The sequence below is a fragment of the Larimichthys crocea genome, chromosome X (assembly GCF_000972845.2).
Source record: "Larimichthys crocea isolate SSNF chromosome X, L_crocea_2.0, whole genome shotgun sequence".
NCBI lineage: Eukaryota > Metazoa > Chordata > Actinopteri > Sciaenidae > Larimichthys > Larimichthys crocea.
In genome coordinates, this window is record NC_040020.1 from 2,996,271 (window position 1) to 3,010,264 (window position 13,994).

At 40.0% G+C, this 13,994-nt stretch overlaps 2 protein-coding genes across 4 annotated transcripts; one reads left to right on the forward strand and one right to left on the reverse strand.

The window, feature by feature from the left end:
• The first annotated feature begins 1,031 nt into the window (after positions 1 to 1,031).
• Positions 1,032 to 8,161, forward strand: LOC104926981 (N-acyl-aromatic-L-amino acid amidohydrolase (carboxylate-forming) B). Its single transcript, XM_019271481.2, has 7 exons — positions 1,032 to 1,333; positions 3,464 to 3,693; positions 3,806 to 3,998; positions 4,706 to 4,799; positions 4,890 to 4,997; positions 5,671 to 5,783; positions 6,295 to 8,161. The coding sequence occupies exons 2-7, from the start codon at positions 3,464 to 3,466 to the stop codon at positions 6,487 to 6,489; spliced, it is 933 nt and encodes a 310-aa protein (XP_019127026.2). The 5' UTR covers positions 1,032 to 1,333; the 3' UTR covers positions 6,490 to 8,161.
• On the reverse strand, positions 7,198 to 11,973 carry cldnd1b (claudin domain containing 1b). Of its 3 annotated transcripts, XM_019271483.2 has the most exons (6): positions 11,808 to 11,939; positions 11,078 to 11,529; positions 9,762 to 9,869; positions 9,444 to 9,581; positions 8,422 to 8,680; positions 7,198 to 8,360 (listed from the first exon to the last, which is right to left on the reverse strand). In XM_019271483.2, the coding sequence occupies exons 2-5, from the start codon at positions 11,361 to 11,363 to the stop codon at positions 8,460 to 8,462; spliced, it is 753 nt and encodes a 250-aa protein (XP_019127028.2). In that variant the 5' UTR covers positions 11,364 to 11,529; positions 11,808 to 11,939; the 3' UTR covers positions 7,198 to 8,360; positions 8,422 to 8,459. The 3 variants fall into 3 exon arrangements, with proteins under 3 accessions (XP_019127028.2, XP_019127029.2, XP_019127027.2); XM_019271484.2 differs by having other exon boundaries at positions 7,198 to 8,680; positions 11,859 to 11,973; XM_019271482.2 differs by having other exon boundaries at positions 7,198 to 8,680.
• Positions 11,974 to 13,994: the final 2,021 nt, after the last annotated feature.

Here is a 13,994-nt window from a genome sequence, read left to right on the forward strand (position 1 = left end):
AGATCGGGTGAATGAATAAAAAGGGATTATTGCAGGACAGGGAAAGGAGGGAAGGTGGAAATGTGTAAGGGCTGGTGGATGAAAAAATGCTGTTTACGTCACATATTAACATGGGATGCACTTGCAACCTATGTGGTTTTAAACACTGATGTTCAAAGATCTTCAAAGATATGTATGAGAATGTCTTTCTATAAAATAATTACTTGGCTGTGGTCATATTTGTTGCATTAAAGTTGTTCAATAGCATGAGTCAGTTGAGGTCGTCTATACAGTCGTCTCTATCAGTTGAGGCTTCTGCTTAACAGCTTATGTTACGACCCGGCTCGGTAGGTGAGCCGTAACATTGAAAAAGATAAGAAATAAAGGGAAAATGACACTTGCTCTAGGCTTGTCGGTTTATTTTTCTTAATTTAACAAAAGGAGGTGAGGGAAAAGGGAACAAAAAGGGCACACGAGTGCTGTTCAAAATAACAAACAAATATAACGAAAAGAGAACTCTAACAGAGCCTATATCTCACTAAATCACAGAAGAAAAGCATAAACAAAAACCTCACTATTCAATCTACAGTTGTCGATAACAAAACACATCAAAACAGCACCCCTTAGACTAGTGAAACTAACAGAAAATCTCTTCATGAGTAATCAGTGTTTAAATCAAAACTAAACCCTGCCCAATCCCAAAACTTCTGACACCAACTTTAGACACAAAATACGAGGCGAGCTTTTGACAACCACACACACACACACAAAGCCGCCCTGATGCTCCGGCGGCTGCAGTTTAAATGTCCTGGGCCAGGACAATTGGACACGCGGATTGGCTAGGCCGGAAGAGGATGCAGAGGGCGTCGCACCAATCCCAATCCTCTGGGCTTCCAGCGACCAATCCGTAACCGTAACACTTAACATACCAAGAAATGTTGTGGTTGTTGCTTTTGTGGGACCTCAAAGTTGCAGAGCACTCAGAGCGGCTCCTGCTGGTTTGGTGGAAAATAACACAGAGCAACTTCCTCTTACACCAGAATATGAAATCTGATCTCAAGAACATAAAGGGGAGAGCCGGAAGAGGCAGGACAGAATGAAAGGGAGTAGGGAGGCTGGCTTTAAACTAAAACAGTCTGTATTTGTGTATGGACCAGTTTGTGGTCACCATTCATTCATGTCTGTGCACGTGAACAGTTAATGTCTCTGACTGGGAAGTAGCTCGTAGATTGCCTGCATTGCTTTGTTTGCAGGTTATGATATCTTGTATTACTGTTGTTGTACAACTTCCCCTCCTAGTTAGAAAGGTTTCTGAAGTTCAGTGAGTGTCCAGGAAGCACTTTTTGACAGAAAGGTAAGAACACTGTGTCTTCTATATATTTTGTATACACATTTTGTTGGTGAAAGTTGATTTACATGTTAATAATTCTCTTTCTGTGCTTGTTGTGTAACTATCAGTGGAGACCTGCCCTTTGCTCTTATGCAATACACGAGAGCAGATAACCAGCTGTTGGAGAAAAACACTTTGTTTTTATGTCTGTGCTAGTGTGTGTTATTAACTCTTTAAAGGCAGACAGTCTCACACATTTCTGAAAACTAATATGTTTCTTCTCTCCAAATTAGTTTCTCAGTTAGCATTGTTAAATCTTCTGTGTTTTATATTATTACAACTACATAATACTTAAATACTTAAATCTGTTTACACGCACAGTATGTATATGTATGAAATGTTTATATACTGCCTATAAATGCTAAAAGGAAAGGTTAAAATGAAAGGTTGCCACCTTTTTCTATAGAAATAGTGCTGACAACGTGCAGGGGTTTATTACGTTCTCCTGCTGATGTTGAAAAATGTTTCAAGGAGTGTGCTGGCAGTGACGCTCTCTGATACTGAAAAGTCGACTCAAGTGTCACTCACACAACATCCCTGCGTATTGTCGGAGCAGCGATTTATGTACTGCATGTAAAAAAAAAACATATTCATGATTTATTTTCGCAAAGAGCAACATTTTCGCTGAAGTTAAAGTTACGTAAGGTGAGGCCTCTAACAGCAGATGTGTGGACCCTTGTGGTTTTGAGTGCTGACCTTGGAGGGTGAGAGGTGATCCAGGGGAGATCAAAATGCTCTTGCATTCAAAATGTAGCAGTCAGACTTCAGATTAAAAATCACTTTCAAAACGCTTGATGATTTGCTCTCTCTCATATTTCTGAACTTTTAAGACTGTGCTACACACTCTTCTTTTAATCAGGAGGCATTCATTTACCAAATGAATAAGAATTCCTTTTTCTACATGGTTTGTAGTCATTTGAATGTATTGTAAATGGACTGTACTTATAAAGCGCCTTTCTAGTCATCCAACCATTCAAAGAGCTTTTACACTACATATCTCATTCACCCATTCTTGTTTAACTTGTTTCAGTTGTCCCTTTCCTGAGGCATCAGTTGACCTTTACCTTTTCTCTGGAATTCTCTCAAACTATAGTTAAGAGAGCAAACAAGGATCTCAAAACCATTGTTAAGTAAAGTCTTGCTAACATTAAATTAAACAAGTTTTATTTATTTTCCAGTTTCGCCAAAATACATCATTAAGGTATATTTGATATGCAAAATAATATGCATTTAAGCTCAACAAATTGTAATTTATTGATTCAAGAAATGTCAAGTGTATTTAATATCACTACATGAATGTAAGTGTAAGAGGAGAGTTGTGCATTGGTCTTGCAAGCAGCTGCGTTTTCGTGTTATTACCGGACATAACACCAACCACATACAACCATTCAGCTCTGGAAGTGCTTCACTGAAATTACCACTAATGTGCAGCAGAGAGGTTGCATAGACACTGCTGTGACTGCCACAGGAACCACTAAAAAAGAAAATCATTATGCTTTTAAAGCAGTGTTGGGGGGAACCCTTTAGGTTCTCACTTATATTATACAACCTTAAGAAACATTTAAGGCCTGTGACTCAACCCATAAATAAACAATAAAGGTCAGCAGCATCTTGGTCTCTGCTTGAGTTGCACCAAAGTCCACAGTCCGTATCTCATTTACTGGACTGTTAACAATAAGAAGGACAGGTCAGTCAATGGTCTACTAAAGTTTGTTGTGTCTGTGTGATCATTCACAGATCAACACACTGAAACACAGTTGTAATAGTAAATACAATGTTTATTTAGAGGTTGACATATCTACTGGGATCTCGTTTAATGAGCGTAAGACTGGGTCAGTTATTAAATGACTAACATCCAGCAATGTTTTTGCACTTTTAATCCCACCAGGCTGACCCTGAGGCATCCAGTATCAGGTTAATCTCATCCGTCTGGTTTGTCATGTTTACATCTTAAGCAGGTTTTGTGAAACTTGTGAATCTTTACCTTATATTTTAAACGTGTTGGCTTGGTCAGACAGGTCAGACAGAGATCAGACAGAGGAATAGGCAACAAAACGGCACTTATCTAACAACCACTTTTTTCTACGCCAACAGATGGAGCACATCTCTTTCCCGCCACTGTCCCGTGTTGCCATTTGTGGCGGCACCCATGGAAATGAGATGTCTGGGGTGTACATGGTGAGAGAAATGCAACAGAAACAGAAGGCAGATCAAGTTGGATCAGTTTCTATAACCACCGTTTTGTCAAATCCACGGGCTGTGGACGCTTGCAGAAGATACATAGACAAAGATCTCAATCGCTGTTTCACAGATGACCTGCTGAGGTAACTTTAACAATAAATCGGCCTTGTAATAGTAAACTAAAACTGGAGACAGCTCAAAATCTGAATGTATGTATGTATAAGAAAACTCTTTATTCCATCTTCTGTCTTCCAGTGCACCCGTAACAGACTCTACACCCTATGAGCTGAGACGAGCCCAAGAGCTGAACGCTCAGCTTGGGCCCAAAGGAAGCCAAGAGGCCGTGGATGTGGTCTGTGATCTCCACAACACCACTGCCAACATGGGCCTCTGCTTCATCTTTTACTCCTTAGACTGGATCACCATGCACATTTATAAATACATAAAGGTATGAGTCATCCAGACAAACATTTAACTTGTTTATTTGACTTCATGACCAGCAGCTGTCTGACTTTAACTACCAAAGATTTAACAAACACAGAGCATGACGTAATGGAACTGCAGGTCTTATAATCTTAATATAATGACTGATAATTGACCAATACTCAACATTTGAGAGTTTAAACAATATTATATCTGCAGCTAGTCACTTTTTACATATATTTTATATAAATTTTGACCAACAGAGAAAGACGATGAACTTTATTGATTCCCCTTAATGGGGATATTCCTTTTTCAGTCGAGTTTGGCATATATAGGCCTGAAATACAACCACACGAAAAAAGGGCTTGCAAATGTCAAGAGATGGTAGACGTGATGGCCATGTAGCGTGCCCCTTGGACCTTGGTTGAGGGCACCTTGGCAGTGCACCTCTCCAGCTCCCAGTCTTGAACCAGTCGCCCTTCAGTTCCTAAGCCAATTTCTTATAGGATGATCTATGATCAAGTTTTTGTTGAGATATTTTATTTTGGACCAAACTGACTGTTCAAGTAATCTTTACTTAGCATTTTGTCATTATTGTGTTATATGTTGTTTATCATCCATACTAATGGTCTCAAGTTAATAATAATTGCATGAACCTCAGTGCATGTTAAAGCTCAAAGGGCTGAACTTAAGTATGCAGAGCTGTCAACAGCCGACTCATTTGGTTTTCAGAGCAAAATTACCTCTGCGCCTGTGAGAGCAATCCAGCTGGATATACCCATGTCTGAGGCTTATTCCCTCGAGTCGGTGGGCAAACATGGCTGTGGTAAGTGTGTGTATCTCTCTGCCTGCATCTGCATAAAGTTAAAGACTTCTTTTTTCTGAGCATCGCATCTGTTTCTCTTGTTCTGTAAAGCCATAGAAGTTGGTCCTCAACCCGGCGGTGTAGTCAGAGCTGATATCTTTAACCTGGTGAAAGAGGCACTGGATCTCACAATAGAGTGGCTACAGGGATTCAACTCTGGTAAGAAACAACCACTGGTATCTAAGCGGGAAAGATCACTCACTATGTTTTCTTATTTGAAGTTTAAGACTTGAGCTTTTGCTGTTCTGGGTCCTACATTATGGAGCAGTCTCCCTCTGTTGGTCAATTCAGAAAACTTTGTTGAGTGTTTCAAATCTCATGCACCATTGCCCTGTTGTGTTGTTATACTTTAACATTTTTTGCTTGTCTTTCTTTTTTCACTCTTGGTAACCCTGGTTTGAAACAATTTATATCAATGTAGTTCTCTCGTGGTATCTAGCCATGGAGTTTTATTTGTCCAGGTTTTTTCTGACTTTACCCCAAAAATCTAGGAAGAACATATCTCAAAACCTGGACCCAGTCAAAGTAACATTATTCCACCAGATAGTTTGTTGTACAGAACCATCTGTGAAGTCGTCGTTGGAAATTGAACATATTTGGCATGTGATTTAATGAACCATCTGTCTATCATTGCTGATCATGGGTGAACTTCAACGAGTTAAATCAACAAATCATAAACATAGTCAAACTTTTACCAAAGCCAAGCCTAACTGAACCTCTGTGGTTTGGACAGAAGCACATAGCTTGAAGCCTTAAGATGGATCTTGTGACTCCAACTGTCTCCTCAGGTTAAAATAACTTTATAACTCGTACTTCCTTCCTTTGCCAACAGGAAGTACTTTTGAAGGAGGTGAAGTGGAAGTATACAATATGGTGAAGAGTGTAGACTACCCAAGGGATCCTACAACCAATGAGATTACTGCTGCCATACACCCCGAGCTACAGGTACAATACAGGACATCTGAGAAATATGCATGCACACATAAGCCTTCACTTAAAGCGGCCAGAATACATGTCTTTCCAATAAAAAATGTGTCAAATGACAACTTTATAATACGTTTCGGCTCATTGTTTAGCTATCTGGCCTAAATTTTACTCTTCTGATTCAGTGTAATCACTCTCATAGTAACTTTTTTGGCAACAGACAGCTGTTTTTAGCCACAGTGCTATAAAAACCCACTCTACAGACAGCTGTTTTTAGCCACAGTGCTATAAAAACCCACTCTACACTACCAACAGACAGATACTTTTCCCCCCAGAAGAATTGGTAGAGCCCAAAAATAGAGCTAAAAGAGTAAACTATTGGACAATTTCTTTAAACAGTGCAACATATAGTATTTCCATTTGCACGCCTGAAACCATAAAGCAAGGACCCTGATTCATGGCAAACAATGAACTCCATATTTGCATTCAAAAGCTGCCGTGGTGAATAATGACGTTCTCCGCCTCTTTCCAGGACAATGACTTCAAGCTTCTCCACCCAGGCGACCCCATGTTCCTGAAATTTTCTGGCGAGGCGGTGAAGCACGAGGGAGAAGAACTCTACCCTTTCTTCGTAAATGAATGTGCCTACTATGAGAAGAAGATTGCTTGCCATTTAGGCAAAAAGTTCAATATAACCATCCCGTCCGTAAGTGTGAAGAAGGACTGAGAAGACGGAGGCAGAATGAGATGAACTGGAGAGGTTTTTAATCATAATAACTGACAAAGTATGTGAACTACATGTATGATCACTTTTGAATGTCAAATGAGCACACCTATGCAACGAATGACACAATTTTATAAATCAATATAGCAGCTCAGTACTGCCTCTGTGAGGTTCAACATTTAAGACAGGGAACATGTGCAATAAATGCATTGCACCAGATATGCTAATTTCCATCTGTTGTCTCTCATGTGTGATACCAAAGATGTTTTTTCACTTGAATGTTTGATGTTGCACAGGAGGTGGAGTTATAATTCTCCACTAAATTAACTAGAGGACTTTTTAGGACTGTGGCAATAATGTTCATGTCTAAATAAATGGAAACTTAGATCACTTTTAAGATGGCGTGTTTTGACTTGACCTTTATGTGTTAAGAGGCAGAGAAGGGAGAAAATGTAGATTAGAAACATGTAGATTGAGTCTGGTATGTTTTAGCAACTTTAATATGCACCACGTTCAACTTAATATAGCATGTTTTTACCTTATGTTTGCCATTTAGCCCTGAACACAAAGTACAGCTGAGGCTGGTGGTGATGTATTTGGACATAAGTATTGCAGCATCTAGAGTCTCGTCGTTAACGTGGCTAAAAATAATAAAAGCAAAGCGTCTCATATGACAAGTCAATAGCAAAAGATCACACGAAAACAACTACAGAAGTAGCCAAATGTCAAATGTATTAATACAGAGACAAATACAGTGTGCTTCAGGACACATAAAAACATTTACAAAAGCCAAGAGTGTACACAGATCGGATGAGTAACAAAACGTCGTGACAAGAAAACATCACAATTTGGATTCCGGTGCAAAAGAAATCTGTCATTTTGAATTTTGACAAACAAATGTTAGACGTAAAAGACGTAGATGGAGGATTTTCACTTACAAATTTACAAATTCCATTGTTATCCAAAATACTCAGACTGTGGAGTATCACCAGCAAACATTTAATTCGATGCAAAAACCTGTATTTGGTTGTCAAATCAGTGAGGTAAGGAACAAGAACTGCCTGCAACCAGGATTAGAAAAACACTTTGAAGTATTTTAAAAACAGTGAAACTTTACTGTAACAAGTGTTAAATGGCAGTAGTATAATTTGGGGCTGAAACATTAGAATTTAAAATGTTACAAACGCGTCACAGGTTTGGTCGAGTGGCATCAACTCAGTTTTTTTTTAACATTCAAATTAACAGCATTAATAAATATTAGATCTGTAAACAAGGTTGACAATAGGATGCGAGTGGTTACATTTTTAGCGAGTGACATTTTACTGACATTTACTCAACACATACCACAGACTGAAATCAACAATTACCACAGAAGTCGCAAATGTCAGTTAAAAAAAAAAGGCATGCAGAGCAAAAGGATCCGTATTTAAGATTATACAAAACTCAAACAAAGCAAAATAAAAAATAGGCTTGGGTAACACTTTTCATGCACTAACAGAGAAAGCTATCCTGGTTTAGTTCATAACTGTAACTGCGAGTCAGAAATTTGAGTGACAGTGCCAGTTTGTAATCTCTAACTGATTTAAGGGCAATGTGGTGAGCAGCTTTAGAAGCAATGGCGACAGAGAAGAAGGCATTTTTAAAAGTACTGCACACCAACACGGTTAACACCAGGGGGGAAAAAAAAATCATCCTTAATATTAGGGTGTTAACAGACATTAAAGAACATGCATCTTAAGTTACAGGTTAAAGCTTAAAAAGAAAAAACACAACTCAAACATAATCAAATCGCAGTTTATGAGCACTTCTGATGATTAGCTGCAAATCGGTTTAGTGTATTGCTGCATTTAGGTCTGTGATATCATGTTATTGTGTTCATCTATTTAGAAATCGTTACAGAAGAAGTGAGAGGCTCCAAGTGGAACTTTTTTTTTTTTTTTTAAAGTCCTCACATCAGCTGTCTCGCTCTCTCTTTAGGCCACCCTGTAAGCAGTCATGCGGGTGTAGTTTTTGCGGTGGCTCCTGGCCGCCCAGAGGAACAAAGCAGCTGCCATCATCTGCAGAGGGAAGGAGATGAGGGCGAGGTAGAGGGACCAGCCCAGCGAACCCTCCACCCCTTCTGGTGGCGGGGAATACTGGTGGAGCAAATCCACCCCGGCCAGGAAACAGCAGACGGTGCCCAGAGAGCACAGACCTGATGAGCGGAGGAGAGACATGAAATGATGAACGACACAAAACACGCACAAACGCAAAAGATGTTGAGTCATAGATGGAACTAAACAACAACCAGACATTAATGCTGAAGCTGATACCGAAAAAGAAACTCCACTAGTGAGAAAATCAACACTATAAGAATTTATTTAGCATAAAAGCAAAGTCACAGCCAGGTGAGGATGACAAAGAACTCACCTTCCGACAAGACGGCTACACGCAGCACCACCAGTCTGATGTTAGAAGTTTGATGACCACCAGCTGGACGCGTGTTAAGCACAAAAGGTGCCGGCGGCTTATGACGTGCATTCACACACCCACAACGTTTTGTTTTTTTCCTATGTAAGCTCAAACACCGGCGTCATCGTGTTCAGTGAGTCAGGATACTTCTTATTTCCGAGCATCCACAGGTCACAGCTTCAGAAATATCTGGATATTTAACTCATTTGCTCCTTTGATCGCCACGTTCTGCCGTGTTATCGGCGTAAGCTGACACACGTGAAGTGATGCAGCGCCAAACGGACATGTGCTTTAATGTCAGTAGATATTTTTCGATTCCAGTTATTTAAAAGAAGAGCACAGCAGCAGCTCTGACTCATTCTGGCTCATTATATAAAAAAGGGATATTGTACATTTGCGAAGGTGTTTGTTTGACTGTCACAATTAGTCATGTTGCTTGCGACAGTACTTGGCCCCGCCCCGTCATTTGTGTTTTTCTTGTTTACATTATTGTCATTTTGTCTTACCTGCAAGTAGATGGAGTATTCCCACACCCAAGGTGGGGGTGAAGCTGCGGCACAGGCAGGCGCAGACCCCGACAAGGCCACTGAGGAACACCAAAGCCAGAGACACCAAGGGCAGGAGGAACTGGCACCTCCACAAGTCTGGATGAGGACAAAACAATAAGTAAAAATCGACATAGAAAAACAAGGACGCTAAGACAGTGAAGGGAGGGGAAAAAAGACTTACTTTGTGACCATTAACACCAGAAAATGATATTCAAATGTAAGCAGGATAAAAAAAGGATAATCTTGTGTCATCTACAGACATGTGGGTGGACTTACATGTTCTCAGCAGATCTTCGTCGCTGTTATGGTTTCCTGGGTATCTGTACTTTGGACTGAACTGCTGAGGAAGAGTGAAGCTCACACACTGAGTCTCCATCTTCGGATCTGAAGTCAGAAAAACAGAGAACAGGTCACACGACTGAGTGATGTAAAGCAGCAACGAAATACAGCTCACTGTGAGACAACAAATGTGTTTATCATCAGAGACTTTGTTATATTATTTATTAATTGTACAGAGACAGGTACAGACAAGATAATATTACTCATCAGAGACGCTGTGGCACCAAAGTTGAGTCATCAGTCTTGACATCATGCGATAGAGCAAACGCTGAAGTTGATTGATTGATTTTAAAGGAATTTAATTCATTGAGATTCACGTCTGTTTATTTCATCAAGACATCGTCGGTTAGATTATCGTTAAATATAGAAAATGTGATTGATAAGATTGGTAATATATTGTTATAGTGATTTACAACACTTCGACAAGCAGCGCAGAGAAAGAGAGAAGACGCAGCTGTCGGCAATGTCAACTAGAAGTCGCTGACGATCTATATGTAAAATTACTTAACATATTAAAACATATTTAACTTAATAATGGTCAAAACTTCACTGTAACAGATACATTGTGGGTAATCTGTGAATGTCTGCTCTCTAAAATAATAGATATTATTATTTGTATCATGGTCACTTTCTTTGCAATATTTCTTACACTATGGTCACTTTACATTACAATACTCTTTTCTATATACCATGCCACTTTGATCCTCAGTACCTGTCTGTTTTGAAGGTTGATTGTTTTTCGTGTTTATTGTGTAGGTTATAGATATTTCTGTCTGTTTATTGTGTTTTTTTTTTGCCTTGTCTACTTTTTTCTAATTGTATAGTGTGTGCTACACTTTCCTCTGCTGCTGTACCAAGTACATTCTGCCATGGTGGGATGAATAAAGTATATCTAATCTAAAAATCAGTCTCGTTCTTGAAAAAAAACCCTATTAGTCGGGCTATGATCTCTTTTTTCCACAGTTTTTTTTTTTTTTACGTGCATTTAACCCCGAAATACAACCACACACATACAAAGGAGGTTCAGTGCCTTGCTCAAGGAGCTGGCACCTCCTCCAGCTACCAGTCCACCTTCCACACTTTGGACTTGAACCGGCACACCCTCCGGTTCCCGAGCCAATTACCTCCTGCACCTTTTTAACTGTTTTTAATCAGGATATTCTGTAACTGCTTGATCTGGTGTTTCTCTGAGAATGAGTTTATAAAGAAAGATCTGCTGTGAGATGGACGCAGCAGAGGTGGAAGTCGTATACCTCGCTCTCTGTACCACGGCGACTGGCTGGGCACCAGGATGCACCTCCACCACAGCCCCAGCGTGCCGTTGAGGTGGAACATGGTGTCGCTGTAGATCTTCTCATCGAACTCTCCGTTGATGAACTCCTTTCTCAGCTCGGAGGCGTTGCTGCCATCACGTTTAGCCGGCGGACAGTTGTACTGGTACCAGTGCTGGGTGCCCACGGCCATGGACAGGTACACCGTGGCCAGCAGGCTGAGCACAGAGCCGATGACCAGGGCTGTGGCGTAGCGGTTGTCTACCATGATCTTAAATGAAGAGAAACTGGAAACACAATACAAACCCTCACAGCCTGAGTGATGTGTTTAAAAGTGATAGTTCCTCTTGGTGTGAAGGCACCACGGCATGTCTGTTAACTACAGTCAGAGGACAGCAGCAGTGCACTGGGCTGCATGGTGAGGCGTTCACGACCTGGAGAGGAAAACACACACACACACACACACACACACACACACACACACACACACACACACACACACAGGTTAATTCAGAGTTAATATAAATAGAGTTAAAGCTTTGTTTATATCAACAGTAACGTGTTGTCAGATCAGCTGCTCGGCTAATAACAACAAAGCACCGTGAGATAACGGTAACCATAGCGACCCGCAGCGGGCTGTACACGTGCCGAGGCGTTTAACGGACAAACAAACGGTAAACATTTACTCCAGGTGTTTGGTTGTTTTTCTTACCTCATCACGGGACAAAACTTCCGGGTTTTAACCTTAAATTCTCCAGCTCACCTCCACCAGGCCTCCTCCTCCACCTTCTTCTTCTTCCTCCTCCTCCTGAATCAGCGCGTTGTGCGTCGTGCGCCACCCTGTGTTTCGGAGTGGGTGATGGGAAGTTCGGTTCTTTTTAGGGAGTCAGATCATTTGACTCCGAAATTTAGCACCGTTTTGACTTATGAGTTATATGTGTACCCATATATCACTTAACAATTGAAAAAAAAATAAAAAATCTGTTCTGGACTTTACTTCTTTACTACTTAATTTTCTTTTCCTTTTTTAAATTATTTTTATTAACGCAGTTAAAACAAGATATCTCATTATGATTTTCCTCCCTTCTCTAGATTATACTCTTGAAACTATTCTCCACTGCTCCTGTCTTCATCATCTCTTCCCTCTCTCTTTCATATCCATGACAATCAACCATCACATGCTCCACTGTCTCTCTCTCTCCCCACAGCTACATAGACCAACTGGATGTTTCCCTAATATATACTGAGTGTGCTATTAAGTTTACTGTGCCCTATTATTAATCTGCTCATGATCACCTGCTCTGCTCTGCTACCTCTCCTACTTCATCTTGTAGTTTATATAAATGTCTCCCCCTTTTCCTGGATTTTCCAATATTGTTTCCATTGATTAATTATTTATTTCCACATTAAACTTTTCCCTTCTGCTTTTGATCATTTTATTTTCATTTCCACCTCCTCTTTCTTTGATGCCTCCTTTGCCATTTGATCTGCTTTTTCATTTCCTTGTATTCCTAAATGAGCTGGTACCCACATAAAATTTATATCCCTCCCCTGCTGTGCTAACCTGGATGTTCTCAACAGTATTTCATACAATATTTCCCGATGTGATTTTGCTGTTCTGTTTTTAATGCTTAAGAGTGATGAGATTGAATCGCTACATATGATTATCTACCTATCCGCCCTGTCCTCCACCCATTCTATTGCCAATAATATTGCACATTTTAATACTTTGTTATTATGACTGGGAACCTGCACTGCTGCACCTGCTGCTCCTGTTATTGGTTCTTTTGATCCATCTGTATATAAGTAAACATATTCCCCATACTTTTCATCTGTATAGTTATAACATTCTTGTACCAAGTCCACTGTTTTATTTCTTCTTTCAATGTCCCATATTTTTCGGAGTGGGTGATGGGAAGTTCGGTTCTTTTTAGGGAGTCAGATCATTTGACTCCGAATTTAGCACTGTTTGACTTATGAGTTATATGTGTTCCCATATATCACTTAACAATAATAATTTTAAAAAATCTGTTGAGTTAGATTGTTATGCTGATTAAAACTAAAATTGGCATGCTGATACCAAAATTGCACTTTTTTTCTAGCACGTCAAGTTTTTTCCCTCCAGATAAGCAAAATTCCACTGATGAGCTGTAGTAAGACTTGCCAGCTGATTACCATTGGACTCATCTACAGCTACGTGGCAACTTGTTTATGCAAGTCACAATTGAGACCGTGCAGTGAGAGGTGTGTGCAGCTCCCAATAGGTCAGTACTATCAATATCTGCAAACAGAAAGCTAGCGTAGTAGGAATTAAGAGGCTTTTCTCTGAACCTTGTAACCATGGGCATACCGTCGTAAGTTCTATTTCCTTTTATGCTGTTTTTGTAGTTTTCAGCTTGTAACTATTCCATCTTAGTGTTTTATTTACATAGGTATATATTTCCTTTGTTCCAGATCATGTCTGCTCCTGCTAAATGCCTAAACAACCCTGACTCCTTTTGCTATATTTGTGATAGTTTCACCATTCCAAGTCAGAGGAAAGCAAACATCAGTGCATTTGTCAAGCAAGCATATTTTGCATATTTCAAAGTAAAACTCTGTGATCAAGATAAGCCATGGGCCCCTCACAAAGTGTGCAAGCATTGTGTCGAGAGTTTACGGATGTGGACCAAAGGAACACGTGAAAAGTTGGCATTTGGTATCCCTATGGTTTGGCGAGAGCAAAAAGATTACTGCACAGACTGTTACTTTTGTTTAGTGAAAACAAGCACATGTCTGTTTTCCAGTAAAGGTGCCAATAGTCAGCATTACAACACACACACACACACACACACACACACACACACACACACACACACACACACACACACACACCACTAATATATTAAAGAAAAATCTT